This window comes from Wolffia australiana, chromosome 7 (genome assembly GCF_029677425.1).
Source record: "Wolffia australiana isolate 7733 chromosome 7, ASM2967742v1".
Classification (NCBI taxonomy): Eukaryota; Viridiplantae; Streptophyta; class Magnoliopsida; order Alismatales; family Araceae; genus Wolffia; species Wolffia australiana.
In genome coordinates this window covers 5,694,969-5,721,500 of record NC_135841.1, presented here as the reverse complement: position 1 = coordinate 5,721,500, position 26,532 = coordinate 5,694,969, and the positions used below count along the sequence as shown (strand labels likewise).

Sequence of the window (26,532 nt, the reverse complement as noted above, 5' to 3'; positions counted from 1 at the left end):
TAGTTTTGTCTCCTTCCATCACTTGCCGTGATTCCACTTTTCTGGACAGCCCTTCTTCTTGCAGCCGTATCTGACCATTTTTCCCGGTCACCACCCATGCCTTCTTGCCCTCTGCATCAGTCAAGATCAACTTCCCTCGCCGGTACACCACGCCCTTAAGGCGTTGAAGGTCTGCCTTCTTGATCCGACGTGTTCTCTGGGGCGCCCTTACCCTCTGCCATGGTGGACTTTGGGTTTCCTTGTTTTTTTCCTCTTGTTGGGGAGCCACCATGTTCGGCTCATCCGGACCATCTGGTGGGTGCAGAAGATCTGAGCCATCTCGCTCTATAACTTCCATGTTCTTGTCGGGACCCGACGGCACGACAGGTGTCAGACAGGCCCTGTGTATTGCAGAACTGCTTTCTCCCACCTGTGCTGGACTTTTCTCCGAAGACTTCTGCCCCGTTGTGCTCGAATGGGGGAGATCCTCTTCATCTTGTCTTCTCGAGTCCCAGGATTCCTAGTGTTTCCTGGTGCCGGCGGTGGGATCCAAGGTCGGAACTCCACTCTAAAGACGTCCCCACCCGCTTGTTGTCGGACCGACTCTGGTATCGGATCTCCTTCTGTGATCTCAATTTCTAGGAATACCACTTTGGGATCCCCCAACTCCAAGCCCGTCGAGATGATACTCTTGAGTCTCCCAAATGATGCGACCATAGAGACCACAGACGAACTTCTTCGCTGCAACAATGGGACTCCATGCGCTTCCACCACAACCTCCTTTTGTATTCCTTTGGTTTAATCCTATATTTAATCCTGACCGCTAATCTCATAACGACTGTAAGGGCTACGTGTTCAAATTTTAAGATCGTAGTTGTAATAGGCTTAATACTAACTACTCTTTATGAATAATCCTATTCGTCCACGTCAGCTCTAAACTGTCTTCTGGCGAGTTGCTGACTCCTTGTCACTTCCAGGAGAGTAAATCAGTGACAGATTGTTTACTTGAATCTGTCAAAGAAAGAATACACATTATGACGGGAAGGCAGCAACACGTGTGTACAAAAGGCTTCTTGAAGTCCCTTGAATGCTAATCTTTTTTGGTGACAACAGACAACTTCTGACTGCTAGGGTTTGAATAACAAAAGGCATACTATTCTTTTCCTTTTTGCTGGCTTAAATACCAGCCATAACTTAAATTTTTGCTGACTTATTCCATTTACAGACCAAGGACGAAAACAACATTAAATAAAGATAAACTTCTCTAGTCAACAAGGTTCTTTATTAGAACCTATCACAGAAAGTAGACACAGTCATGAGAGGCAGGCAGCAGCACGTGCGTACAAAAAGCCGTGCGCTGCAATCATATAAATACAAGCCTGGAGGGAGGATCAGAACGATTGAAAATTTCAAGAAACTGTTCTCGTCTGGGAAAGCTGAGATCGGTTGTGGTCGGCCATGGAACAACTCCACAACCACAGGCAGAAAATCCACTTCAGGCTTCTCCAGGATATTATTTTTCTCCAATAATTCTTATCTTCCCCTCTCATCCTAGATTGCAATTGTTCTGAACTCCAGTCGTTAATAGTTTTCATTTATACATCAGTGATTACTGTGATTCTGAATATCAGAGTACAAGATCAAGTCCATATCTCTATCAATAAGAAACTTGGCTTATGTTTAGACAGGCACCAGTCAATTTTCTTCTTGATAGTGTCTGTCAATTTCCGTGTGTTTCATTCTGCAAGTACCTTATGAAGAATGTAAAAAGCCAATTTACAGTTGTTGAATATATGTAAAAATCTAGTATTTATAGGCTTAAATAAGCCACTTTGTATTGGGCTAACAAGCCCATTACCCCATTTTTTCAACTGGCAGATCGGGTAAGTAACCCTTATTGAGTAAGCCCATTATCGGGTAAAGTAACGGCTAGTAAAAACTAGCCGTTACTAGCCGTTATAGGGCGGATATTTAAATGTACCCTTTATCGCATATGATATTGAAGCTCTTTCGTTTATTTCCTTCATCTGGCTCCATCTCCAATCTCTCCTTCTTCAAGAAATCAGTACAATCAACAACAGTAACAACAAAAGATTGTCGACACATGCACGAGGAACTCTGAGTTCCCCCTTCCAACCCCTCAATCCCATAGAACTTGATAGATAACTTATGCAACAGATCTGAACTGAGGTTCAGCACTAAACCTTGCTACTAGATATGGCGCTCCCCGGCTACACAAGAACTGGGAAAGGAGACCATCTCTAAAAGCAATATAAGGGTTACACACACAGTTCAGATATTTATGTCTGCCCACAAGTCTTTTATACACCACTTTATTCACGAAGCTGGCATCTTCACATGGTCCCAATCGCCAATTAGGATCCACCCCTAGTGCTGAGGATTTATATGCAGTCATCTTCATCTCCACCAACAGATCAATACTTTACAAATTGGTCCTCTTCCTCAAAAGAAGACACATGCCACGGCAACATGGACCAAAGTTTCCTCCAAATAGAATGACTTGACTAAGTATCAAATTGGACATCTGAATAAAGACAGGTGTAGGCTCGACTCAATAACTGTCCTCAAGTGTCTGCCTGTGTAACAGATCCACCCAAGGACATAGTTACCAATCCATAAAGATTTGTGTTAATGAAACATTACAACAGGTAACTGGGACTTGAACGAAATATCTAATACAAACATGGACACACAGTCTAACAAGAACATATTTATACTGGATAAAAAACTCTCTGATCTGAGTAGGTTACATCAATAATAAGGAAATATTTCAGCCTCCCCAAAGGATTTGATCTCTGATTCAGACATTGACTTTGGCTGCATCATCCCCTGTTACAAGGATATCATCCACATAAACGAGGACAAATTTGTGGCACAACGTAGGATGTTTGATGTGTAAGGTGCTGCTTTTGTGATACCCATCACCTTCATCGCACCAGAAAATTTTCAAAATCACACCTTTTACAAAATCACATACAGTGCCCACTTAAATTTACACACTTTCTCTCCATGGAGCCTCTAGTTATACCTAGTGGCAGTGGTATTTAGATTTATTTATCAAGCTCCCCAAGTAGGAAAGATTTTTTAACAACATATTGAAGAAGGTTAGCAGCTAATTACAATAAAAAACAGAATAATGAGCTTAGCAATAAGAGCAAATGTCTCCCCATTATCAATGCCCTACGTGTGTCTGTACCCTTTGGCTACTAGTTAGGCTCTATACGTTTCAAGTGTGCCATTTGATATGCATTTGAGACTGCACATTCACATACACCCAACTGGCTTCTTTCTCTGTGGTAGAGAAATAATTTTCCAGTGTTCGTTTTTTGGCCTTTAGATGGATGTAATCGAGTCAGACAAGACATGGCTTTTAGATGGATGTAGATGGATCTGGCATGAAGCAGTAAATTCTCCCAGATAAGAGATACCGGCTCACAGATTAAAGATATGGGCATTCTGCAAATGTAGGTGAGCTGGAATACCCACTAAATCTGAACTTAGGTGACCGTTACCTGGGTCTACCAGAGGTGACCATTAAGTCGGAGGGGTTTCCGACGATCAGCAGTGGAGGAACCTTTTTCCTGCAATAAAATCTCCAAGAAAAATGGCAACTGCATCAGACGTCCTGCAAATGTTTGATGCGGTGGAGGAGACCCAGACACCAAAAGAGGATGATCTAACGATCAAGTAAGTTTACAGAGACCTCTGCTTCAGGGCTTGGTGCTCGGATACCATGTGAAAATTGTGCAATCAAAGGTGAAGCCTTGACATAGAGGAGCAGTTGATGAATGATAATGAGGGTGAAGAAAGATAATTACTGATCACATCTAGGCTTTGAGACATCAGTTAATATAATAGAAAAAGAGAACGGGAAATACGTGGTTAATGACAACAGGACTTCAAAGAGGGGGTAGAGAAAGAGAGAAACAGGCAATAACTTTTCAAAGGATACGTAACCAATGATTAAAATATGAAATAGCACACACCAGGGTTCAGATAAAATGAATACTGCTATCAACAAATTCTTACATTTGATATGTTTTTACTACTCAAAGGATGACACTTTTACATAGGTTACAAGTCAATCCATCACGCTCCAGTGATGGAGAACCCGTGAGATGATCTTTTTGAAATCCGTAAGACGATTTTCTCTCTGCTCCACCTGTAATTTAGACACTAAAAAGGTTACGATAAACTAAAATATCAACAAATAAAGTCATAAGAATGTTCGCGAGAGAGTAATTCGAATTCAAAACCAGCACACCTCTCAACACTTTAAATTTAAGCTCATATCTTTTGGTGAAACTCAATAATATAAATTAAACGAGGCAAGTAAACATCAATATACGTAGCACTTAATTATGTCACAGAAAGTCAACAAGAGACATTCAAAAATTAACTCAAAAGGGACAAGATATTAAGTCAAATTAGGATTGAGATTCCCTCCAATTTTTCTTAAAATCTCGACATTTTCAGGTTCAAGATGCATATGAAGGAGGCATTGAGCAAAATCTGTATCCCGAGGCTGAAAAACGGGTGGACAGATAACTGGATTTTTTGAAACCAACTGAAAAAAGGAGAGAAAACAAGGCATGGATTCAAACCTATGGTCATGCAGACCTATTGTTTTGTTTTCACCAACTGTAATCTTGGAAGGACAACCTGAAGAGTACATTAAATAATCAACTGCAACTATCCTGCCCATCCAGAAAACGAAGCATATCAATCAATTATCAAGTTAAAAAAATCGCAACTTCTTTGAAATTTAAAATCATCACACTGCATGACATTGATGACCTGGTACGATAAAATCATCCCAGAGATAATGTTCAATTCACAGAAACAAATTTCCAGAAAAAGATTCCCACTTATGGATATAAATTTTGCCCACAGAAACTACTCTACCATCAATTCGAAATTTTGCCATTTCGATAATCTCTCCAACAAACGGTTGGTATGTGTTACGCAGAGGATCGTACTCATTTTACTTACTGTTTTATTTATTCTTATTAAGTAACCTTGCCGGTTTAAGCAACTTATACACACGCGCGTGAATTAAGCTGCTTAAACTGCAGACTGATTAAGAAAGTGCCATTACCCTTTTTAAAATCCTAAGGTGTGGAAGCTGGGGTCTGGTCTGCTCTGGTCCAGCAGAACTGACGATATATTTTAAGCAAGATTTTTTTTCACTCCAATGTACGAACTACAGTGAAATAGTTATACAATTTCACAAATTTTATAAAGACTAAGAGGTTATAGAAATTTATATATTGGTAGAGAAATATTATATTGGTAGTGAAAGGCCAAATACCTGAGCAATGGGGAGCTAAGAAAAGGTCCTTTAAGAACCTTTAATACATCAAAGAACACTTGACTAAGTTCTATTCTCGTTTTTCTAAACCCAAGCCACCGCAAAAGAGGTTTAGGATAGGAGAGGGTGCTGGAAGAAGAACCAGAGCTGCACAAGGGGAACTATATTCAACACGGGTATCATACTGAAAATTTGATTGGAACATGTGACAACAATCCTTCATTTAGCATCTTTCTTAGAATTTCATATAGATCAGTGTTCACCATACACTTAGGATCTTTAAAGTCAAAACCGGTTGGTTCTCCTTTGGAAACAAACAAAACCGTTTGACATTCTCTATCAAGATCAGATACACTTTGGGCGGCGATGACCAGATGAAGGAATCATGCTTTCAAAATGAATCTTCAATTATACGTTCCACAAGAAAACAATCTTATTATCAGCAATGAACTATTTCAAACCCAAACTCAATGCCTCGCAAGGTCTCAATTCAAACACGTACAACTTAATCAAGGCCTGTGGCCTGGAAAACAATCTTCTCTATCAACATGTGTCCTGAGTATTATTCTCATCATTGATTAACAAATTTCCTCACTGTCTCATTCATGGGACAGTCCATTCCATAGCTATTTTATGTTCTTCATTTTGGGCTCAGACCCAATGGCTATTTTGTTCTGCTATGATCCCTCTCATATATTATGCCCAATAAGGAAATTTACACCGTTTTTCCCTTCTCCCCCATGCCATTTTAAAAAGATGTAGGCCTAATTGGTGGATGGCAGGATTTGGAACTCTTACAGAAACCATTTTTGGAGATGACGACTTGAATGGCGATGCCCACCCCATAAATTACAGTCCCCCTTCGGCGACAGCCACTCTGCCAATTCTCTCCTGGAACTGTCCTCTCAGCGACATATGTTCCACCGGGATCATCTCCGTTCATGATACAAACTGCCTCAGATCATGTTACATTCCAATATTACAAACTACTATAATTGTTTGGGAAACAAATCCGTGATATTCTTTTATTCCTTGGATGTGTCCTGCAGCAAATCCTTAGAATATGACGTACGAGAGAGGATTCTTAATATACGTATGTACGTGAGAGGATTCTTAATATACGTACGATAGAACCCACTTCGTGCTCGCAAGGGAACTAAGTATAATTCAAATTGCAATAAATTGTTCACAGTGAAACAGCAACGGAAGATGAGGTTCAATAGATAAGGAGAGGAGATAGGACGTGAAGAGGGAAGGTCGTCGGAAAGGGAGAGAGGTGCGGTGCAATCTCCTCGCCGTGAAGGCAGAATGTTAGGGTGGCACAAGAAGGGGATAAGAGAGTAAGGAAAGGGAAGGCTGACTAGGGTTCGTCCATGCTGTCCTTCTCTTCCTCAGGCCCCCTTCTCTGTGAGTCATAACCCTTAATGGTTTTGAGCTTGTTTTGGCTCCTTTCGTGGGCCGAAAATACATCAGGTCATTTGGCCCCCTGCAGTTGTTGATACCCCTCTGGATCCGGGGTCTTAACACCCACCCCATCAATTACAGTCCCCCTTCGGCGACAGCCACTCTGCCAATTCTCTCTTGGAACTGGCCTTTCAGCGACATATATTCCACAAGGATCATCTCTTTAATCCCCGTTCATGATACAAACTGCCTCGGATCATATTACATTCCCATATTACAAACTACTATATTTGTTTGGGAAACAAATTCGTCATATATTTTTTTTTCCTTGGATGTATCCTGCAGCAAATCCTCAGAATATGATGTACGAGAGAAGATTCTTAATACATATTACACAAATTTCAGGTTGTAATTTAAGGAATGTTTTTGCTGAAGAAAATAGGGAAAGATTACTACAGATCAGCGTTCAACCCATAGTTAAAATACATACGATCGGAAAATACACAGAAGGCTAGATTGGTCCTCTTCCCATTCTTCAACCCCGCCTAAACTATCCACATCATGCAGGATGCTGACTGTTGAGGCAGCCCTACCCTTAAATACAACCTCATGGCAGTGCAGCCATATGGCCCATCGCACCACGAGGAGCCTTCCCCTTTCAGTACACTCCTCTCTGTATGCCGATAGCCCCAGCAGGCCTTGTCGGAAGCAACATCCACCCCTGGTGAGTTTCTGCAGGCAACCAATTACCCAAGCAAAAGAACACTTGAAGAAAAGGTGAGAACAGCCTTCCTCACCCAATGTACACATAGGATGCTCTGCCAAGGTGTCCTGGAACATCTGCATCCAAAGGATTCCTGTCACAATGCGCCTCCTTAAGAACATCCATCTAAAAATGTGAACCCTATGTTTCCACATAAGTCTGCAGGTGTGAATGATTGACGACTCCTACATCAGGCCCTCTCTGATCTTCTTGTCTGACTGGGATGAACCTTGACTAACAGCGTCTGATGAGATCTCCAATTACCTCCCATAATATATTTCCCACGACAATGGCCACGATGAGGTTGATGGAGTTAGGAAGTGATGTAGGCAAAAAATCTCCAACTCTAACGCCCTGTCACTTAAGTAGAAGGAATAGATGTGATCTGTTTTGTCGCTCAAGGTTATAGTTCCCTGTCTAAAACTCCTCCAATGTATCCATAACCTCTATCTTGTCCATATCCGAGACTTACTGAACACCTTCTACATGTAACCCCTAAATGCCCCCCTTCACCTCTTCCACCGTGGAAGTCCTCACCAACGCAATCTGCTGCTCCTGCGTCATCCTGGTGGCCCCTCTTCCACTCCATCTCCATCAGTTTTTGGTCCCTCATCCAGAAAACGCTCAAAAGTAGTCTGCCACAGCTCTGCCATGTGCCTATGACCCAACAAATTCCTGGTTTCCCATTTGAAGCTTTTGTATTTGATTTGATATCTACCTTCCATTTGCCATGAGATTAAAAATATAGCATCAGGGTCCATGAACATGGCACTGCTGACTAAGAGGGTGGCCAAGATTATGGGACCGGAGGAGGATATGGTCACGAAAATATTAAGAGACATGTACGGCACACAGTTGAATTGGGAACAGAGATCGATCCATATCAGAGAGGCATCCGGTTTTTGGCTAGGCTTGGGCCAGATTTTCCAGCGAAACCAAGGGTTCTTTGAACCCAAATTAGGGGATGGAGTGTTTTCGATATTGGTTAGATGACTCGTCAGCCCGATGCCTGCTGCGGGAAGCTTTCCCCCGCTTTCCCCCTGCGGGATGCCTGCTTATTCGCGTTGGCCAGGAGTCCTCAAGCTTCTGTCCAAGACTGTTGGGATGACACATGGAACCCGATGTGCACTGTCTGAACAAAGATTGGAAGACCTACTGAAAATGCACCAGACCATAGTGCATCTACGGCCCATCAGCGGGATAAGAAACAGTTTGGTATGGAGGGCTGTACTGCTTTCAGTTTGCAAAGTTTATAGGTCGATCTGGGGGAGTATGACAGAAGATGCAGACATTATCCATACGTGTAGAAGCCTATGGAAGCAGAAAGTCCCAACAAAAGTGCGGATTTTTTGTTGGTGGCATATTAGACGGTGAGTCATGACATGTACTCTCCGAAGGCGCATGATCCCGGCCACGTCAACCGTGTGTCCCTTGTGTGGCCTTGGAGAGGATTGTTCTCACCTGTTTTTTGAATGTCCTTTTGCGCAGGCCATTTGGAGATCACAGCAACTGAGCGGGGTGGATGTGACGTCAGAGGAGTCATGCTGGAAGTCACTCAGGAGAAGGGCAGGCAGCAGACGGTCAAGCTGGGGAAGGCCCCTGTTAAAACACTGTAGATCTAACAAGTATAGCGCAGCAATGTCTCAAGAGGTAGCGCAGATAACGTTGAATTTCCAATAACCAACAAGATTATCAAAATATTCTTGAGTTCTGCGGGAACAATACACAAGAGAACTTGGGAGGTATGACGAACTCGAGAAGAACAGTAGAAGAGAGAGTGATTTGGCCTGATCTGGAAGAGGCCTTGATAACGAACTGAAGAAGATTCGCCTGACAGGATCGGACGACGACCACGCTCCTGGAGGATCTCCTGGCAGCAGTTTCTTGTATTCTGATCTCGCGTCCCCAACTTCTTCCCCTTCCTCATTTATATTCTCGAAGCTTCCTTCGTCGATTTGTGTCTTCCCGCCTTATTTCAAACCATCGCACGTGTGGTTTAGTCCGCACGTGTCGCGTCTTGGGCTTTCCTTTTCTTAGATTGGTAAGTCTTCAGTAGACGCTTATCAGCCCCTCGCTGTGGTCTGGATGTTATGGCTGCACCGTAACGAGGTGATATTTAAGGAAAAGACTGCATCGCTGGAATCAGTGCTACATGATGTGGAGAATTGTATATCCTACTGGTTTAGTAGGAATTAAGGGAGGAACAAGAGGCCAGGCTGGCCAGGCATGTACTTCGGCATGATCATTTATATCAATATTAATCTTGGGTTGACCTCCGAGTTTGGTTGGGCTTCCCTCTTATCTTTCAAAAAAAAAAAGTATAGTGTCAGGGTCATCCTCTTCAGCCACAGCTACTGCAATCTTTGTCTCCAATCTACCACCATTTTCCTATCTTCCTTGACTACAAGTCTATATCTGATCTGATCCCGAACAGGGATCAGATCAGATTCAGAATCTCTGTAGCCCTCCTGTTCCCTTGACTCCACATCCAAAAGAGCTCTTGTATCTTCCAGGTCACTGAACTGTTTTAGCATGGATAGGGCATCGTTTTGCCATCTGTTCCTATCCTCTCAAATGTGCTTCTTAGCCCCATGAGATATCTTTGTAGGCTGGCTAGTTTTGCCACCAACTTGACCATAGCTGCGCTGTTCGAGCTGTGATGACCACGCCATCACGACATTTTCCCAAACCCAACTACCACATCAAGGATCTGTCCACCTTGAAATATGTAGATATGCTGTGTTCCTCCTGCATCTGCCACTCAATCAAGATGTGATGGAACCGCGAGCTGAGGAGAGCACTGTAACATTTGTACCGAGCATAAGAACCCATCCAGGCGAGACAATGTGTATACACTATCCATAGGACCCATTTCCTGGAGCAGTGGCCACAGATATGGACCGAAAGTCTGCAAAACCCAAGTATTGGCTGCACACTCCATAAGGTTTATCCCATGAATGTAATATCAAATTGAAAGTCCCCCCCAAACATTAATGGAAATTATTTTTTCAAGAAAGATAGCAGAGATCACACAAAGTCGGAGATCAAATAGTAACGGACTCCCCTGGAAGGCCAATACCATTCCAGACAGCCTCCTACAGGGAGGCCAAACAGAGCAATGGCAACTATACTGTAGACTGAAGATAACAACCCATTCGAAGTCATCACTCTGTTGTTTCAGCTTTACAATAGCCACAAACTGCCCTGACCACATTTCCTCTTTGGAAAACACCGTCTCATTCCACGTGACCACTAAACCCCCGGATTGATCCACCTTATTCACTTCCACGAAACCCTCCAGAAATCCTCACCCTCCAGATTCCAATCCCTCAACTCAAAGCTTTCCAGCATAGTCTCTTGCAAGCATCCATCCATGGTGCCCCACTTGCACAGGTATCTTCCCACCACTCCATGATGCAGCTCATCATGGATTCCATGCACTTTCAATAAGATGCACTTCATAGCTGAACTGATTGCCCTTCACCATGTGGCTGCACACTCTGCAGCCCCACTGTCCACGCCATCACTCTGGCCTGCGGGGTTGTGAGCAGATCCCTCTCCTCATCATCTGTGCTTCCAGTGATACACCCCTACCCATTCTCTTTCTCCATGTAGTCCACGATCATCCCGACTTTCCCCTTGGTCATGTCTCTGCTCAATTGCCTTCTTGACTGGGCCCACTTCCAATATCCTTCGTCTACCACCCCTTCTAGTCACCACCCATGTCTTTCCTCCAACCATATCCCTCAACGCCAGCTTTCCCCTTCTGTATACCACAGCTTTACACCGTAGTGTATCACTTGTTTTGAGCTGCCTGGACCTTTAAGGCAGCTCATGGTCCACCGTGTTCTTCGCCTCCATCTGTTTGTTGGTTCTCCTGCTTCCAACAGCTATCCAACATATTCCAGTGAAACTCTCCAACAAGTATTGTGGAAGTCAGAGGGGTAATGAAAGGCCACAGTCAGCCTGATTCAGGGTCAACGGGAGAGGGCGACACTCATCCCTCATCATCTCCATCGGTGGTTCAATGTGCTTCACCTCCATGCCTCTGGGCCTCTCCTTTGGGCCCTTGATGATGACGTCCAACGGGCGCACCATTCCCGTTCCAATACACCCACTGCCCAATGTGGCCTGCTTTTCCCATTGAGTACATAGGATTCATCCCCTGCCGGTACACTCGATGGGATCATCATCAGTGCCACCACCATTGAATGCTAGTTGTCTCCCCCAACAGTGCTATGGGGATGATCCCTTGGGCCTCCTCCATATCAGGAGTTCCAACCACCTCTGTAGACATATTCCCTTCCTCCACTTGAGAGGCCTTTAGCTCCGCCGTGCTAATACTCCACATGAAAATTGAGACAACCTGACAACGGACCACCCAATCTTCTAGGCTGCACTCTACTGTTTCTGTTACATCAAATACTCGATCTTCATACCCATCACATCGTCGAAAGGAATAGTATGATCTTCCAGAGAAAAAGCCCCGACGCCATCAGCCAGCGCTGCCTTCCCTTTTACTGCTGTCAGCACCTTGCCTCCATCCTCCAACCTCATGTCTGTTGACTCCTTGCCACCGGGCTTCGACCTCACTGCTTTTAATTCCTTGCCACTGTCTACCGACAGAAAAGTTTGCTGTCGACCCAATGCCAACTATGTTGTGCGCCCTCTACCATCTTCTGTTAAACCCATCTGCCTTCCAACCTCCAATGTCTGCTGTCGCTCCCTGGCTCACATGCATCTTCCACCCTCCGCCTTCGGCCTTTCTCATAGCATCGGCTGTTGGATGCCATCCACCCTTCCACCATCCCCCCTCCAGCACAGGGAAAGCGTCCCGTTCTCAGGTTGTCTGAATGTCCACCATCAGATGTCATTGGCCCTACTGCCACCGTCCATTCGTCCTACTCTTCATTACTGCTGTCGGCCTTATTCGGAAAATGTCATGTTCCAACTCCAAGGTTCAATGGCCAGGGTCTGCAGGAAGAGCTTCTTCCAGTGATTGATAGTGAGATTTTGGATCTAAGATACGTGTAATTGAGATATTATTTCCAATGATGCATGCCCTTAAAGTAAGATACACTATCGTGTAAAACAATAAATAATCTCCTTCTAGCCAGCTCATAATGATCAAGTGAAAGTCAATAGCAGTTAAGGACTCAATTTCATCAGAGAACTCAAAATCAATCATAAAAAGTATAGAAAATTTTGAAGTAATATAACAGGATAGCGCTCACCAAAATCTATAAAGAATGTAATATGGTCAGAAAAACTACCTTTTCATTCTCCATTCCAAGGAATCAGCTCAGATTGAGGAACCCACAACTTCGCCACTCTTCCTTCAGAGTCAACGTCATTAACAATCCCTCGACATTTTGGAAAACCACAATAGCAGGCAAGTTGTTCATCTATAGAAAAAAATCTGCCAGTGACAAAAAAAAGGGACTTCCCGTTCAATTTTTTGGAGGATCAAAAAGGAATCCAAGAGAAATCTTAGATAACAGCCAGACCTGTAGTCATACGTTAGCTCCTCCCACTCTTCTAGATCTCTTTTTGCAAATATTATGATATGCTCATCCCCGTCCACGCTAATTACTCTTGAGTAGCAGTTAGGCTGAACAAAGGCGTTTGAAATGAGAGGATAATACTGAATAGGATACATAAATATAAAAAAGAATATTTGTTTTTGAAATATTGCTTAGGATTTGAGCCCGAGAATTTCTTATTTCAGAAAGCGGGAGCTTACTAGAATGAATGAAATTACTTTGCCATATCCAGAATAACAAAATTGAAAGTCATTTTCCATTCAATAACCAATAGAGAAAGCCAGGGAACTAGGAGCATCAGCAGGTGTGTGATATCTTGAGGCAATATGCAATCGCTTCTACAAGCGGCACCCAAGGCCCAAGCCAAAGGACAACGGCCCAATAGCTGGGCTTTTTAAAGCCGGCTATCGGAAATAAGAAAGGGGCTTTAGTCTACTGTAAGCACCATCGTGGAACTTCTCGCCTCACCCCTCTCCTAACCCGATCTCTCTCTCAGATGTCCAGCCCTGCAACATATTGATGAGCTACCACAAGCACACGGTGTTGTCCATTCCGCCTGCTCGACGGCATTTTCCAACCCGCCAACCCTCTCTCATTTCCTCATCCTTCCTCCACTCTTCCATCTCTTTTACACTCTAGCTATTCCATTGTGAACATTGTCGGGTTTCATCAAGAACGACTCAAGTTACAATCAGGGGTCATACCATATCTCGAAGAGAATGCCTCGAAAACTAACCAAAGGGAATGAGAACTTTTGCAAAATCATTTAATTACATTTGAAGGTAATAAACAGGAAGAAATATAGGCACATCTAAAATAATAACTGCAAATAACCTAACCTCGCAAGAGTGATTGATCAGTTGTGCAATACTTCCAGCTTTTGTTGCATCGATGACGCGTTCATCATCTATCCGGAACATGTAAGTACCTGCACCCTACAGTCCCGGAAATATAGATTTGAACAAAACAAACGATTACTTGAGTTGAAGAGTAGGGAAATAACGGAAGCGAGCAGTACTCCTTGAGATGATTCAACAAAGTCCCTGGAATCTTTATAAAAAGATTTTAAATTTTGTCATGAACATCCGTTAGAATAACATACAAAGACTTGGTGGCTTTCAGAACAAGCTCAAGCCAACAAAAAATGATATAGATGCAACTATCATGAACCAATTCTAAGACCGATAAAGAGAAAAGCTAAAGAAATTAATTGTTACCACAAGAGAATTGTAGATCAAATGTTCCCTTTGATCAGCTATAGGAGGTCTAACAGTCTCCCCGGTGTATTCGATGACCTATAATTGAAAAACAAGAGTTTAATTGATAAACTCAACCAAGAACAAGGTAACAGGATATTGGCGGAAAATGTGAATCCGGAACAAACCATGTCTCCAGCTTTGTGTCCAAGTTTGGCGAAAACACCGTAACCATGTATCCTTGACTTCCCTTCAATGAATGCAATACAGTATATAGTCAGATTGCATGGTAGATATATATATTTTTTAATTAGAGATTCCTAAGACGTCAGTATAAAATATGAAGATAAAAACAAGTTAGGATTAAATGGTTGTAATCACAAAGTAACTGAATAGTATATAAATGTTCACCACACGTCAAGAAAATAATCTTCTTGAAAGATAATCAAAGCAACTACTACATGGCAGACTAAGACAGAAAAACCAGAAACTAAGACAAGACTTTACAACATCCTAGTCATGAAATTTCTTCTAAACGAAACTTCATTAAAGCTTCCTCCCTTTGAAAAAAAATACAAAAATTCATCTTTATAAAAAGATCTATGTATTAGATCTTGAAAGCAAATTATCATGCCTCGAAAAAAATATGAACGGGGAGGAAGATTGCAACCATCTCTTCTTTGAGTGCTCCTTTGCTCGCACGGTTTGGGCCAGCCAGCCACTTCTAAGGTTGAAGGTGACTTCTGAAGTGGCTTTTTGGGACTCGGCACAGAATTGCGCGGGTAGAGGAAACAAGGACGGGAGGCGAGCTATAGCGGTGTTGTGGGCCATTTGGTTACATAGAAACGAGGTAGTGTTCCGAGGAAGACGGGCTTCTACAGATGGAGCATTACATGAAGCAGAAGGAATTATGGCTGCATGGTCATCCCATGCGACAGGAGGTGTAGGGAAGTATTGAAGATGACTGAAAGGAGTGTATAGGGCCTCTATGGTCCAAATGGGAGGTTCACCGATTCATCGGGTGTTCATCCCCAGTTATAGTTCAAAAAAAAAAATCATGCCTCGAAAAATAGGTCTGGTCGCAGAACCAAAAAAACTGAGAAACATGACAAGCAAACACGATATTTGTCAATCCATCAGGATAAACAAAAAATGAAGATAGATAGACGAGGGCAGTACTGACCAAAAGCTAGTCTTTTCCTGACAGTAGCCCTCATGTGAACATACTTTTCGGCAATAGAAGTGATAGAGTTTGATGGTAGAGGCATTTTTCCTCCAAGTGTAACCCTAGACGAGCCATTTTGCAGGCATCCACTAACCAAGTATGGCCGGTTCTCTACGAATAATCGCTTCACCGATGCTGCAGAAAGGACCTGTGGCTCTCTCTGCCCCCTTCTTCCAAAGAAATTGTATGGCTCTGGCAAAGAGGTATAGTCAAAACAAATGAAATCAAATATAATAAGATGAAAATTAGGCAATCCCATAAGCGTAAGACAGTAATCAAGTAACAATGGACACGCAAGCAATGCTGCAGCAACTGACAGAAATCTCACTCTATCCAACTGTTGTGAATGCAATAACTTAGCTTAACGTATATCTCTATACATGATAGACCTTCACACGGGGAATTGCTTTAAGAAGGATACACATGCAGAGTGAGAGAGAAAGATAGAAATAATAAAGGTTAAAGGAACCTTAACCCTCTCCTTGGGGGCCTACAAGCAATAAAAAAACTAATATAGAAGTCAAATGACTGAATACCCTTGTCATTGGAAAAAACTAATATAGAAGTCCAAGAGATTTAAGAAATTTCAGTTGAAGCGAGTACCACAACGTGCGCTGCCGGAGGGATTAGCCGGAGGAACATACGTAGAACAAGGTTGAGCACAAATGACATGGCATTCTTCAGAAGGTTGGGATTCTTTTGGTTGTTGCCTGTGCCTCTTGCAGAAAGAAAGCAGGGAAATACACTGGCTGTCATCATCCTCGGAGGACGCAAGATGAACCTGGTCCACATCTTCGGGCTACATAACATACAAACCACAATAGTCATGAAAAATAAAGAAGACAGTTCGAAGACAAACAAATAGCAAACGCAAGTTACAAAAGTAAAGTGAAAATTCAAACATTTAAAAGTCCTTGTATACATCAATAGGGACTGTTAGCCCAAACTGCCTTCCTTTTTTTTCATTCTTTCATCCTCTTTAGTATCCTTATGAGCTCGATGTTAGGACTTTTCTTGTAATACTCTAATGGGTAGTAAAATCTGGCCCCACGTGAACTTTAGAAGAGGGGTAACCCCACTTGTTCTTCAAGAGAATAATACTTCTTGTCATGATAAGGTTTCCACAGGCAGCGCTGCACGTGACTGATGCAAGAGAGATGTAGGAAAGAAGAAAAGGGAGAAGACATCGGGGGGAATTACAAACAAGTAATATCTTGGGTTATGAGTTCACTGATATTAAAGAAATAGTTACAACTCAAATAAGGTATGAAAATAACAAAGACCATGAATATTCTCTTGATATCAAATTTTCATGAATTTACACAAACTGATTAATGTAAATTTGAATTCATTATATTGTAAATTATCATCAAAAGAAAAGTATGTGGAATATCATTAAATAATAATAAGATAGAATCCGTTTGAAAAGAAATAATAAGATAGAAATGCCTATGGCAAATTACAAAAAATTCCCTGCCATCTACCATAAAAAGTTACCTCGATGCAGAGACCACTAGAGCGTGCGCAGAGTGGATGATAAGCAACACGGCAAGAAGTGGAGGAACACTACAATGAAATAAACCCAAATGTCATGATATGCAAGAATAAAGAACTTTAAAAATCAAAAACAGAACTCCAAAAAGGGTTCATTTGGTATGATGAATGGGCCAGACATTGAAAAGCAGTTAAAACACGCTATCTTATTGATGTGTTCTTTCCGACTTAACCCAACAAAGTGATAGCTTTCTTGACTATACATACTCTGTTTCAGTGAAAACCAAAAAGACTCATTTCATTCTGGAAAGTATAAGAAAGTAACAACTCAGAAATAAAATTTCTGGTAACATTAAACATCCTGGTACTCAGATACCTTATAAAGCATATGAAAATAAAAAATAATTTTATGACATATTTTTCATGGGAACCATAACCTGGATGCAGGCCCCATATTGAACGCCACAAATACTACACAAAAGCTTCCATCTATCCTGAAAATGCCAAAATATAGGAGATTAAGAAGGAATTTTCAAACGTCCACAAATATTTTAGAAAGCATCTCAGCAATAACTGAATCTAGAAGACTTGCCTTATTTATACTACTTAACCCATCAATGGGTTCCATTTTCTTAACATCGAGCAGACAAGTCTCTGTGAAATAAGGCAAAAAAAGAAGTTAAATATAAAAATGATGCAAGAAGGTAAACAAATGGTGATATTCATTTGCAGACCTGGTATCCAGATAGCGCATGCGAGATGAGCCCACCGTCCATCAGTTGTAGGCTTCATGGCACCCCCTGACAGACAAAGGGTCAAACTCAATTTTTCGCCAAATGGGTCAAGTTCAAAGTTTAGATTTTTTTTTCCAAATTGTATACAAATTACTGAGAAAATTACGCTGACCTGTCACGGGACAAAGACAGCATATGGGGGTAATTTTTGGGGCCTCAGGCCGGCAAAGGTGGCAGTGCCACAAAGCTCCATCCTTGAGCTCCAACTCGCCATAGCATTTGGCATGAACCTGAAGCCCACGAAAAGAATTCAATAAGATTAATACAGAAATATTACCCAATAACAAATAACAAATTAAAACTAACCTATAGAAAATAAACACATTCAACAGCCCAGGTAATAAAAACTTTACATACCATCATGCGACATTTATCACACTGCAAGAACAAGTTGTCTTCATACTCCTGCGAATAAAAAGGTTTTATGTATTCAACTTTAACGGTATTAAAGAAAACACGCCAGGCTAGAAGCCTGAATGAATGGCAATTGAGCACATTTTTCACAATAGTAAAGATCCATTTGTCGTTGATCTATATCCATGTACCTGATCTCACTGTAAAATTTCTTTGAACAATCTGATCTCACTGTAAAATCTCTATACGATCTCATTATTATACATCAAAAAATAGAAAAGAAAAATTGAAGAAAAGATTGCATAGAGGATTTGTGAAATTATTTCAAACCTTGCACTCCACATACAGACTAAAATTTTGAGCTTAACATTCGCAAAGCAAACCAATGTCCTGGCTCACGATCCAAGCAATTAATGCTAATAAATACTCATCAAGTTTGACAAGATTAATAAAATTCATGAACAAGCAATATAAAATGAAGAGAATGATATTTTCTGTTACGATTACTTTTTTAGGGAAGCTTCTCTCAAATAATTAATCGTCAAACACAATTCAAAATTTCAAAAAAAAATTAATCGTCAAACACAAAATAGGTAAGCTAAATCAATAAACAAACTTGGATTAAATTTTCAGCGGAGTAAAAGCACAGTAACGTGCTAAAAAGTGACAAAAAGGCCTTACTTCATCCATATGGCATACATCACACCGATCAAGATCCCTCTGACCCCATGTAACAGGTCTATAGCCAGCTGGCAAGTCTGTAAGTTTGTTGAAATTTTTGTGTGATCCACCGGTAACCAAAGCCTGAAAAGGATTTCATATGAATACATGCTTGATGTTCCAGTTGGTTTCACTGCAAACAAGAAATTCACGGACAGAGTTCTAAAGTGTGTTCTGCTATAAGTTTAGCATAATTTCTCTTTCTATTTGGATAGATTAAAAATCAGGTAACCCAGTACTACTTTAATCACATAGGTGATCTTAAATAAGCACTTTTTTTTGAAGAAATCTTAAATAAGCACTTTAAATACGCTCTTGCTGTCAGCTATAGACTTTAGCACAGTTGATAAGCCGTTAGCCGATGCCCTATTTCCTATTTCCCTATTTCTCTATTTCGAATTTCCTATTTCTCTCTTTCTATTTCTTACTATTTCCTATTTCTCTCATTATTGGGCCTGGCCCATTACGAATGTAACTGTTACTGGATCTGTATTTATACAAATCCTTCAAGTTAATGAAAAGAGGCTTTTCGTCTTCCTCCTCTTCCAAACCCTAGCTGCCAGGAGTGAGAGAGGGAGATTACAGGTTCCAGAAGGGATCCTGGCATAAGCCCTTGAATCCAACATGGTATCAGAGTCAGGTTGCAGGTTTAAATCCCAAAAGCAACACACTGCACAATTGGGCCATAAATAGGCCTGCGGCCGGTGTTGTGGGATTGTGTTGAAGAAGAATACTGTGCTTAAAGATTTTTTTTTTTTTGAATAATATAGAAGATCACCCAACGTGGTGACCCTCTGTATACACGGACGTGGAAGGGTCTAGGCCAAAAAGCATAAGCCCATCCTTCCCCTCATATCCACCACCTCATCCAGGACCAAACCAACAAAAAACCAGTCTCTCTACATCATTTATAGCCCTTTCCACCGACATTGCCGCCCCCTTGAAGACGACCTCATTGCGGTGAGACCATATCACCCTAAGCACCGCGAATCTCAGCCCCCACTCCTTGTCAATCCCATGCTGGAGGCGCGGCAGTGTGGCCCATAACTGCGAGCTCGACGTAACCTCTGCCAGCCTCTGGCTAGCCCATAGCGCCCGAGCAAGCCGACAATGGAAGAAAAGATGCTCGCACTCCTCTTCCTCCTCCGTACACACAAGGCATAGTGAAGATTCAGCCGGAAAAAGCCTTCGCCGTCTCACGCGGGTCATTGTCCGCTTCCTGGCGAGCAGCCATGCAAACACCCTGACCTTTAAATATTGCCTATGCTATCAGCTATAGCCTTTAACACAGTTAGGTGCTCAAATCTAACATGGAATCAGAGCATGGCAGGTTCAAATCCCAGAAGCAACACACTGCACAGTTGGGCAATAAATAGGCCAGTGGCAGGTATTGTGGGGGACTGTCAAAGAACAAGATCCTGCTTAGAGATGAAACGAAGTGCTCTTCCTACCAGCAATAGCTTATAGCACAGTTGGTACATGTTGAGTCCAGCAAAAATATTATTTCTGGTGTCCACATTCCACTTAAGGATCAGGCACTGGCGAGAAAAAGAAGGGATCAGACATCTTTTCTCAAGGAGTGTCCAACCATTGGTAGAGAGGGAGATCTTAAGAGCAGAAATTCTCAGCTCACCTTGTTTCGATTAAAGACTTTCCAAACTGTGTGAGATACATTGGTGGATCTTGATCGGGGTTTGAAGTCATTTTTGACTAATTCAGTATTTCTTGTCAATTAAAATCATACTGAAGTTCTTGATGCTCAGTGTATCAGATTTCCTTTTAAATTTTGTAATAAAACTGCATCAGTAAAGGTAAAAGCTATAATAAATAACGTGATTTATTATGTCTACTCATTCATCATCTTTCCTTCGTTACAAGCACGTAAGTTGTTCGCGATAAAGTTATAGAATTTTCTGAAGTTGATCAAAAGAGAAACTTCATATTATTCATGAATTAGCTCAATAATGCGAGATAACGCATCAAATATGATTAACTTAGCATACCTGAATAAGGTCATAAACTTTTCTGTTCGAGAAACCAAACATTTGAGAGCCAGTTCTCAGGAATTGGCGCTCACCAATCTCAATATTGCGATATTTGAACAGCTTTCTCCTTATTTTGTTGAAAATTTCTCGCCAACATGCATCAGGGTTGGATCCTTCCACCTGGAGAACCAAAAATAGGAAAGAAAATTTTGTTTAAGGGCTTTAATTTCACAAGTTTTACGAAGCACAATAACTATAAGAAGTACAGCTGATAGTAGCTTCAACAGTATTCATTTGATTGAGAACCAAACATATGGCGATCCCCAAAAAATAGGAAAATAAACGATGAAAGCCACTTGTTTACTCGTCGAACGGGCCACAAAATTCATTGCCGCAATGGCAGCTATAGAGGTTCAAAAATTAAATGCCCATCAGTTGACAATCAACTTAAACAAGTGTAAACTGTAGGAAAATTTATCTCATATAACAAATGCATCCAATGCAGCTACTTCAAAAATATAAATATTTTCTTGCACAGTTGAGCTCCAGAATGCTGATTTTTTATGTAATTGGAAACAACGGAGTATGACGCTGAACATAAAGTTGGTGTTCTGCTACCTGAAAGCCATCCTCGAGGGCCACTCTGAACAGAGGACGAGATTTTGCTTTAGGGTTTCTCAAAACCTCCATCTTGTACACAAAGCTCGTTCCAGGATCTATAACCAAAAATGACGGACGTCAAGAAGATGTTGTCAGAAGAATTATAGAATCTAAAACGAATAAGTCGCAATGCAAATAATATAAAAAAAGTTACTCAGCTGCTTTATAAAATTATGCGAAGAATATAAAAACTGGTCTTAGGGATGACCTCTAGTTGAAAAGAATTTCCTCTCTGCAGTGTAACCTTCTGGCCATATGTACCGTCGGTTGTGAAAGTATTTTGAATCACGAACAATAGACCCTGAAATTATTTTTAATGCAATAATCTCAAAACCCTGTTAATAGAATTACGATTTCTTTTTAAATTTTTGCAATAGATATGTAAAATTATCATGTTCAAATTTACACAATTTTCAAAAATATGTGATTCGACATGAGCAAACTAGATAGAGAATCTTCATTTGAGATAACCCACCTAGACTCAACACCCGAAGATCTCCAATCTTAAGCGGGAATAACAGTTTGATCTTTCTCTCATTTTCTTCATCAGCCAAAGAATCATGCTCAGATTCTGATTCTGCTACATTATTTGCACCCGCATCACCCACCTTCTGCTGCTGCAACATCTCAGTAGGAAGCTGTTGTTTGCAGAGATACCTATATTGGAAAACAAATGTGATTATGATTTTTACAACGAAATTCTAATAATCTAGCTTCAACGAAAATGGGTTCACTCAAAATGATAGAGAGCAAACGGACAGAAACTAATCTATTACCCGGAAGTAAAAATAGAGAAGAATGTGGGGATCCCCTATAGATGAAAATAGAATCAATTTACGAGAGAAAGGAACCAAATGATAATTCATACATTTTGGCCTCTTCTAAGCTTTGGTAGAATCGCTTTTTCTTGCACTTGAGATGATACCCAGAAGCAGCTCCTTGTAGAAACGGGACGACATGTTTTATTTTGATCCTGAGTAAAAACAACACAAAAGTAGTAAATAAAGAATGTCATTAGGGACTCACGTAAAAAATAAGATATAATTTACAGAAGAATCTTGAAGCTCCCATAAGTTCGAAAAATTTGAAGGACTTGACAAACCTTGCGAAATCATGAGTCCCAAAAAATTGAACGGAAACCGCTCTATCTCCTTGCATTGTCTTCAGCACTACACTAGCACCAGCATACGCTTCATCTATCACAACACCAGGCCACATGGCATGCCCTGGGAGAATTCCATGGAAAAACTAAGATATAATTTTTATGAAATCCCGCAGCTTGATCACCTGACTTGTGTGATCTTCCCCATTTTTCTAAAAAAATGATTCTATGAAATCAATAAGAACATTACGTAGAGGCTGGTACTATATTTGTACAGCGCCGTAGAGTACCAGTCATAGTATCCAAATTAACGCACAAATGATTTTACAATACAATGAATAGTAAGACGAAACTAATTAATCGTCCTATTACTTTCAAAAGAAAAAAAAATTAATCATGCTATTAACATCAAGAACTTTAATCATTCTCTAGATGTATCCTTCAGGAGAATACCCAGGTTCTGCATGCCTTGGCAGGATATCAAGAAAAAACTAAGATATACATTACATGAAATTATGCCTAACATTTATATACAGACTAGTACAAAATTTTTACGGAACTGCGCACCAGCGCCGTGATAACTAATTTCAAGCGGAAAAAGTGTTCAAATCCAATGAATTGAGAGAGAACCAATTGATCCCGTAACTATGAAAATCCCTAAGAACTATGATTATTCTCCAGATGTCTCCGTCAGGGATATATCCATGTCCTTTAGGCGGCGATTTAAGAAAGAAATCCTAATCTAGTGGAAGCCAAATTTCATTCATTTCTTTGATTAATTTTCGGTTGGCCTACTGTGATCAACAACAAAATTTGAGAAGGAATAGAACTGAAAAGTACATCGACGAAACTAACCTAAAGTTAAATTCTAAAAATAGATAATTTCTGTGTATTTGTTATGGAAATAAGAAGTGATACCAGCTTTTTTTTAAGAAAGAAGTGATACCAGTTAATTTCGCCCAGACAAGATCCCCAGGCTCCAGATCTTGACAATCATTCAAAACAGCCGCCATTGCGAGCATCTCGTCATTAACTGTTGTGTCTTTTTCTGAGATACCCTTCAGCTTCAGCAGTCGAATTTCGGAACGAGAGACATAGAACCTTATTCTTTCCTTTCGGAGATTCAGATTCTCAACATCCCCATCCTTGTAGAGAATCTGTGATCACGTCGTTTTCATCAGATAAACTCCCAAATAACACCGACTACAAATCAGATATTTTCCAAAAAAGAGATTGTAATAGGTTAAAAAGGTACCTTGTGCAGCCCACTCTCTGCATTAAAACCAGAGATAGAACCCCTATACCATACATCATCCATCGGCCAGAAAACCTGCTCTACACCAAAAACAGGTAAGAATGTTATTTCCGCGAAACCTTAGCTTAAATCCAAAGAACTTGTCATACAAGACTGAGAGATAATGAAACAGAATTTGCCATCCACTTGCCTTGCACGATAAGCCAACCAAGCAACACGGATCAGCATCTTCGGTAGTCAATCTGGAACCAGAATTCCCAGTCTAATTAAATCGGAATCAGAAGAAAAAGGAAGAACCATAGACTAAATCAAAGACATAATCTTACTCCATCCATCTCTTTATTTGGCCCGCGCACGAGGAAATGCCGTCTGTAATACTCCGCTTGCCCGAAATCGTCCTCCCATCGATAAACTGCTTGTAATTACACTTCCTAATCCTCTCCCGCGCTCCAGCCCCCCCAAATCCAAACCCATTAGCACCGCGCAAGGAAAGAAGCTCAAGATTCTTCAATTCCTTGCGCTTCTTAACGGGCCTGGGATCATCAATTTCATCCACATCGATGATCCAAGGCGTTCTCGCCCCAGGATCAATCCTCCACGACAAAGCCTCAAAAAAAGACGGACGATTCCTACAAAGCCGCGGCCTTTTGGCCCGTCTCTGGTAGACCCACAAAGCATTCTGCCGAGGCGCTTCCTCGACAATCACCTTCCTCGCCTTGACCTTCTTGGACATGACGTTGGACGCGCCGCTTGCGACGATGCAAGGGGAGGAGGAGCAGGGGCGGCGGTCAACGGGGGAGAACTTGGCGAGCGTTGTTGAATTCTCTTCCATTGTCGATAAATCCATGGAATCCCCTCCCCGATCCTCGCTAGGGCTTGAAACGAGAAGATCCGAGGAAGCCCACGATCGGCGGAAATCTTCTCCGCAAGAAAAATTCTTGCTTTCCCGCCTTAAACATGAGATGCGCTCCGGGGGAGAGGGGTGGACAGTTATTTATACTGGCGATGTTCGGGACGGACGACGGATGACGGACGGAACGGTTGTTCGTCGGGGATTCGTCACAGAGTCTGCACTTTCGTTTTGTTTGCGTTACACGGATGCTGGATGACGGATGATGTAATGTATGGGAAAGGGACATATTGGGTCTAGGGATCGCCCGTCCCGATACTGGTATCGGATTACGGTATCGGGACGGACGCTGTTCTGGATACCGAAAATTAAATTTTCGATATCTGTTTTCCGATATCGGGATGTTGGATAACGATATCGGATATCAGTTGCTACAGTGTCGATATCCGATATCGGTCACCGTCTCGATGTCGTCATCCGATTCCATCTCACGGGGAGGATGACGATATCGGATGTCGGGGTTGGATGTCGGATTTCGATATCCAACTTAGAAAGGTTGTGTAAAAATATAATTTAATCATCATTGTGCAGCCGTCAGAAAGGATCAACATGGGCAAGAGGGTAATTGGGGAGCTTTTTATTTATTAAGTGGCTTGTTTAATATATTCAGCTCAAACTTTTTTTCTACCATATGGGATAAGAGGATTCGGAGCTTAACATCAAACTCCGAATCATTTTATCCCATATGGAAGAAATTAGAAATTTTGAGCTGTATTTATTAGACGATGTATTAATTAAATATATCACATATATAACGGTCTTAAAATATAGTGATTATTCATTAAAATATTATTATATCATTTAATTCTACCTCGCTTAATGTAAACTCTGAATCCTGTTATCCCTTATGGAAGAAAACAGAAATCTTGCGCTGTATATATTAACTGAGGTTGAAAATATATAAAAACATAGGACGTCGATGTACATAAATCATTGAAGGTGATGATAAATATTAATTTTTCCTGTCAATATCCAGATACCGGTTCCAATATGTGGATATCGAAATCCGATATCTGATATCAGATATATGTCTCGTCCTTACCCCTCCGATATCCTTCTTTAATATCCGTCTACACCTAAAGGACGAATATCGTCTGATATCCGATGTCAGATACCGTCCCAGTTTTTTCCCAAATTTTGGATGTCGGTTGTCCGATTCCAGATATCGGTTGGACAATCCCTAATTGGGTCAGAGCAAAATCGATATTTTGTCATTGATCTGGCATAGAGTCTCCAGTACCATTGTGTTTGTGTCTTAGGAGCTGGACGAACGGGACTAAAAAAGTGGATGACAGATGAGGGCTGTGACAAGACAATACAAATAGGGACGGAGTGCAATGGATATTTGGTCAGTGATACGTCACGAAGTCTTTATTTTTGTTCTGTTTGCATCGTATAAATGGAAAGACAAGATGAACAAGGTGAATAATAGATGATGGAATAGGACGAGACAGAACCAAATGGGATGGAATGGTTATTTGGTTTGTGATCTGCGATAGAGTCTGTAGTATAGTTCTCTTTGCCTCCTCGAAGTGGACGGACAGTACCAACGATACAAGTAGGGAGTGGCTAACGTGATCCGTCGTGTCATTTGTTGTAGTGACAAAGCCTTGATAGATGATGTGACAGTGATATGTGGCCTCGTGACAGTAACAAGTGACATGACAAACTATTGGTGATGAGTAATGTGACGATGATGGAGGATCTCAGATGGCTGATGTGGCGGGACATGCGTCGCGGATGACGTCAATGTCAGATTATCAAATGATGAAAGAGAGACATAGAAGAAGAGAAGGGGAGAGAAGAGGAAGAGAGA

The 26,532-nt window shown here is 41.4% G+C and overlaps 1 protein-coding gene across 4 annotated transcripts in view; it reads right to left on the bottom strand.

The window, feature by feature from the left end:
• Positions 1 to 24,781, bottom strand: part of LOC144705182 (histone-lysine N-methyltransferase TRX1-like) — a 30,207-nt gene extending 5,426 nt beyond the window's left edge. The window contains exons 1-26 of one of the 4 annotated variants that reach the window (XM_078577741.1): positions 24,133 to 24,780; positions 23,997 to 24,048; positions 23,807 to 23,881; positions 23,498 to 23,708; positions 22,552 to 22,675; positions 22,318 to 22,422; positions 21,925 to 22,106; positions 21,658 to 21,750; positions 21,408 to 21,505; positions 20,808 to 20,969; positions 18,766 to 18,888; positions 18,088 to 18,135; positions 17,843 to 17,960; positions 17,671 to 17,736; positions 17,529 to 17,590; positions 17,374 to 17,430; positions 16,940 to 17,008; positions 16,046 to 16,241; positions 15,401 to 15,634; positions 14,406 to 14,467; positions 14,239 to 14,316; positions 13,861 to 13,956; positions 12,986 to 13,089; positions 12,752 to 12,897; positions 4,621 to 4,697; positions 4,030 to 4,162 (exon numbers count right to left, since the gene is read on the bottom strand). In XM_078577741.1, the coding sequence (XP_078433867.1) occupies positions 12,756 to 12,897; positions 12,986 to 13,089; positions 13,861 to 13,956; positions 14,239 to 14,316; positions 14,406 to 14,467; positions 15,401 to 15,634; positions 16,046 to 16,241; positions 16,940 to 17,008; positions 17,374 to 17,430; positions 17,529 to 17,590; positions 17,671 to 17,736; positions 17,843 to 17,960; positions 18,088 to 18,135; positions 18,766 to 18,888; positions 20,808 to 20,969; positions 21,408 to 21,505; positions 21,658 to 21,750; positions 21,925 to 22,106; positions 22,318 to 22,422; positions 22,552 to 22,675; positions 23,498 to 23,708; positions 23,807 to 23,881; positions 23,997 to 24,048; positions 24,133 to 24,653 (3,078 nt within the window). In that variant the 5' untranslated portion in view covers positions 24,654 to 24,780 and the 3' untranslated portion in view covers positions 4,030 to 4,162; positions 4,621 to 4,697; positions 12,752 to 12,755. Of the gene's footprint in view, positions 1 to 3,991; positions 4,163 to 4,604; positions 4,698 to 12,751; positions 12,898 to 12,985; positions 13,090 to 13,860; positions 13,957 to 14,238; positions 14,317 to 14,405; positions 14,468 to 15,400; positions 15,635 to 16,045; positions 16,242 to 16,939; positions 17,009 to 17,373; positions 17,431 to 17,528; positions 17,591 to 17,670; positions 17,737 to 17,842; positions 17,961 to 18,087; positions 18,136 to 18,765; positions 18,889 to 20,807; positions 20,970 to 21,407; positions 21,506 to 21,657; positions 21,751 to 21,924; positions 22,107 to 22,317; positions 22,423 to 22,551; positions 22,676 to 23,497; positions 23,709 to 23,806; positions 23,882 to 23,996; positions 24,049 to 24,132 lie in introns of those variants that run through there. The other 3 variants (XM_078577739.1, XM_078577740.1, XM_078577742.1) reach the window with 3 other exon arrangements.
• Between the last annotated feature and the right edge of the window lie 1,751 nt (positions 24,782 to 26,532).